At 39.9% G+C, this 4306-nt stretch overlaps 1 protein-coding gene across 1 annotated transcript; it reads right to left on the bottom strand.

Annotated features, from left to right (window-relative positions):
• Positions 1–246: 246 nt before the first annotated feature.
• diabloa (diablo, IAP-binding mitochondrial protein a) lies at positions 247–4052 on the bottom strand. Its single transcript, XM_080731017.1, has 6 exons — positions 3700–4052; positions 3294–3399; positions 2592–2717; positions 1904–2014; positions 1605–1701; positions 247–968 (listed from the first exon to the last, which is right to left on the bottom strand). The coding sequence occupies exons 1-6, from the start codon at positions 3834–3836 to the stop codon at positions 760–762; spliced, it is 786 nt and encodes a 261-aa protein (XP_080587143.1). The 5' UTR covers positions 3837–4052; the 3' UTR covers positions 247–759.
• Between the last annotated feature and the right edge of the window lie 254 nt (positions 4053–4306).

Below are 4306 nucleotides of genomic sequence, written 5' to 3'. Positions count from 1 at the left end.
TTTTGAGGTTGGCAAAGACACTACCTGGGCAGGTTTTCTGCATAATACCTCATTCATTCTAATCTGCCAGCCAGTTTAATTTGTCTTTCCTACTATTTTATTAGTAGGAAAGATTAGATTATTAAACATCTGTGTCATAATTTTGTTACAAGATTGGGTTTCCAAAGACAAGACAGACACTATAAAATGTACACAACGAGATATGTTTTAGTTGCGGATGCAAAAAAGGATAACAAAAAACAATAGTTATATGAAAAATGTTTTTTATTACAATGGAACATAACCCAACATACATAAAATAATTGCATGCTGGCCAGCCTTCTCCTTAACAAAGTCACATCATCTTACACAATCCAGAAAAGGTTTACACTAATCAAATAAATAGTTTGTTAAATAATCAAACAACAGAAAATGAGCATTTACAAACAAGTTTGTTTGCAAATTACTAAACACTTTAATGGAATATTTTCACTAGATGCAGATTCTTCGCATTTATGCAGAGATGCAAGTAGTATGTACAAAAGAATTACAAAATGAAATCCAATATTTCCCTCAATGCTTCATAAGCACTTACATGTGCAACAGAGGGAGAAATCACCAAGTAAATCACCAAGGTCAAGTCAAAGACACAAACAGAACTGAACACCACTGAAAACAAAACAGTGAATATATTTCCCCTCTGCCACAACAGAATTCAAATAAGCGCAGAGGTAAGTAAGCCTTGCGTATCTTTTTTTTATCCCCAAACTCCTTTTCCCCTTAGTCCTCTCGTAAATAAGCTTCATGTATTTCATGCTCCTCGCCATTCTTGTCCAGGAAGGAAGCATATTCTGCCATCCTCTGGATCTCTTCAGCCTTTATCTCGGCTAACTTCTTATCTGCATCCTTAGATATTTTCCGTGCCTCCTCCACCTGGGACTGGGCCATCTGAACATTCATCCTTGCTGTGATGGATGCCTGCTCAGCACCTGTGAGAACAGAAAAACAAACACACTCTTAGCCACATTGCTGGGAGAACGGGGTGAGAATTGATAGATCTGCTAGTCCAAAAGGCATTAGGTGATGTCAAGCAGGTGCATCTGTCCATCATCTCTGTTTTGTTCTAAGACCACGGGAACTGGAGTCCACCATGATCTCAGACTCTTTCTTCATCTTGTCTCAAAGCATTACCGAATGACAACTACTGGGCCATACACTATCTGAAGAGTGAGACTGACAGCGTTTGAAATGCTAGAGGCATCTACTAAGAATTGAGGGGACGCCATTACTTGTAAACAACAAATATTGTAAGTATGCCAGCTTCTAAGACGTTGTTTATGACCATGCTGACAAGTCAATGTCTTTCTTAGAGTAATTGCTGGCTGTGATCCCCACTGTTTCCGGAGGCTGAGAAAATCAAGTTCACCACTTTAACCCTAGCATCCTTGTTCTGGGACACAACATATATGGGATAAAGCAGCCCTGGGGGACTGAGTTGATCCAGGCCAACTCAGTATTAGTTTAAGTATATAGGATTTAAGTGGTTAAACTATTGACAACCATTCCTGAGTAATGTTAAGTTGCAGTTCAGTTCTTCAGAGATAAGTTTCATTTACAGTACATACCTGAAGAATACGCTGCCTCGGATGCCATTTCACACAGTTTGACAGCATTCATCCAGGTTGACTCAAAGCGCTTGCATTCATCGTGTTTGTCACCAGCCTGTCAGGCCAAGGGAGTAGAGATTAGGTTTCTATAAGGGATTGTTTCAAGCCCTGCTTCATGTTTAAGACACTACATGCACACACTACACAATAAAAACATAAAAACAAGGGAATAGGTGTACGCATGCCATTTGAATATAAGTTCAAATTTCTTTCAATCATGCTATAATTTCTGGTTTGCGAGACAAACGCATACATACCTCTGCACGCTGGCCAATGATCACTTGCCATATGGAATCCTCTTCTGCAGGGGTCAGTTTTCCCAATGAGGCCAAATACCGTCTCTGGAGGGCGACGAGAGTGTGCACAGCCTTTGGAGAAAAAAAAGACAAATGAAATACAGCCAGTGGCTCTTAAAATATAAAACAGTTCAAACTATTTTTGTATTTCTGTTTTAAGATGAAGATACTTTTTCTGTGACACAGAAAGCAAAAATGTTTTACCACATCTAAGGACAAATCAACCATAAGATAGGTCAGATTTATGCTTCTTTGAGAAAATATTGCGTAATGTGTCACTTGATAAAAATAAGAATAAATCTGACCTGGATAGATAGGTATTCAATCTACCGGTATCTATGTAGGTCAGATTCATGCTTTAGTGATTAAGTATTGTGCAATGTGACACTTGGGGGGGAGATAAGGCACAAACAAATTTCTTCGGTTTCAGGTACTCAACCATGCATTAATAGTGTCAACAACACATTGTTAAATGTCCTAAGACTCTCTTTAGATCCCAAACTACAGGTTGACTAAGAGCAGGGTCTATCTCAGTATTCATCAGTGGTTACAAATAAACCCTTGGCATCATAGCATTGAGGTTTCTTCCCAGTTCCCACTGAAGAATATAATGAAATTGAAGGCACTAAGATGCCAGATTATAACTTACCTTGGAATATGCTGTAAGGGCATCTACAACAGCCAGGGTGGTCTGGGAGAGGTAAATGCTTGAGCTGTCTGTAACCATTGAAGCTGCTCTTCTGATGAGGGAATCGTGCGAGAGGTTTTCCGCTTGCTGCACAGAAAATGAGAGACAACAAATGATGTACAGTTCAATTTAAGATTAGTGCTGCTCCTTATATAACAGAGAACAAGGTATGTCATCGAAAAAGTTGAGTGTTGATATTCTGAGCATGCTTATTATAGTGCAGTTCAGTTGCATTACACTGACAAAGTATTACACCATTCCACAGTGTAAGTGACAACCTAAAACATCCCACAAAGACAGGCTTGTGTTATCTGCATAGTGTAGGTCTACTGTGCACACAGTCAACAGTAACACAGCTGCTACATTTTCAACGCAGTAAAACCCTCAGTGTTAAAGGAGTAGTTCACCCCCAAAATGACTTTTTTTCCTATTGATTACTCTCGACTTGAGTTCAATGATATTTTATTGTATTTGTCACATTGCTAAGACATGTGTGATTTTAGTCAATCTCAGTCTCCATAGCATGAATAATCAATAGGATTCATTTATCATTTTGTAACGCAAACAGTGGTTCCAGTCCATTTGGCTACATTTGTACACTCCTGAGGATTTTACTTTGAAAAACTGTGTCCATCCGTGCTGACAGCTAAACGTAAAACCCACCTGGGTGAAAGGGACAGCACACAGTCCAGCTCCAGTACTGACGGTCAATCTGCCCAACCTCTGGAATGTAGGCCTCCTGTTATTGACCAGGAAACTCGCAGTACTCCTTTAGAAAGAAACACAACACACAGGTTAGTAGTGTAATATACAGCCCTGTCATCCAATAGCTAAAATCCTCATTTAACTCTTGGGTGTACTCACTGTAAACAGTGAGGACTTTCTGCGAATGCGTAAAATAAACAGCTACTTCCTTGTTGACGAATCTTTGGCAGACCCAAAGACGACCATAATATATCGCTTTATTTGAGCCGGTCAAATGCATTGGGTTTAATACTTCAGTTATCTCTTAAAAAATGTCAGGTGACAAAAAAGGGAAAAAAAGTTTTGTTTTGTCATTAAAACCTACCTCAGAAAGCTGAGACAAACAGCACCCCTCCTGAGCGCAGCCATGTTGGTGCGCAGCGATAAAATGTCCGTTCGACTTTGCAGAAGTCCTCCAGTAGCACGGCTGGCGCACATAGTACATTGACGGGCAGCTTGCATTTTTGCAAAGTTATATATGACTTTACACAAATAAATTATTAAAAATAAAAATAGGTATATTATACAAGCTGTGGCAATTTACAGTCTCCGTGGATTATTAAAATGCAAGTTACTTCTTGTTTTTAAACAAAAATCTTTTAACTATCTGTTTCCATCTACCGGTGAAATCCTCAGTCTGGTTTTGGTTGCAGGTTTAATGTTCCCTCATAGAAAGGTAGCTGGAGCAGTTTGAACAGCGGTGTGAGGGCCATGGGTATTTATAAGGCTGCAGCAGAACCCTCGCACACGCAACACGCATCGATCTGTTTACGTTGGCATGTATGGGACGTGCGTAGTTGATGATACAGACTGAAGGGGCCGGTTCAAACCATAGGTTCAAACAAATATTACGCATGGGTGGAGACTGACCCTGACTGGTTTACTGCAGGTTGATAGAGCTGCAGATGTGTGTGTGTGTGTGTGTGTGTGTG

The sequence above is a fragment of the Nannobrachium achirus genome (assembly GCF_963921795.1).
Source record: "Nannobrachium achirus genome assembly, chromosome: 8".
Lineage (NCBI taxonomy): Eukaryota > Metazoa > Chordata > Actinopteri > Myctophiformes > Myctophidae > Nannobrachium > Nannobrachium achirus.
Note: the sequence above shows the minus strand (reverse complement) of the source record. Positions and strands in the feature narration are given on the sequence as shown.

Coding starts and splice junctions, on each gene's coding strand:
- diabloa (XM_080731017.1), bottom strand. CDS start 3,836: ATGCAAGCTGCCCGTCAATGTACTATGTGCGCCAGCCGTGCTACTGGA. Junction 3,400..3,699: donor GTTTGTCTCAGCTTTCTGAG/GTAGGTTTTAAT, acceptor TTCTTTCTAAAG/GAGTACTGCGAGTTTCCTGG. Junction 2,015..2,591: donor CCCTTACAGCATATTCCAAG/GTAAGTTATAAT, acceptor TTTTCTCCAAAG/GCTGTGCACACTCTCGTCGC.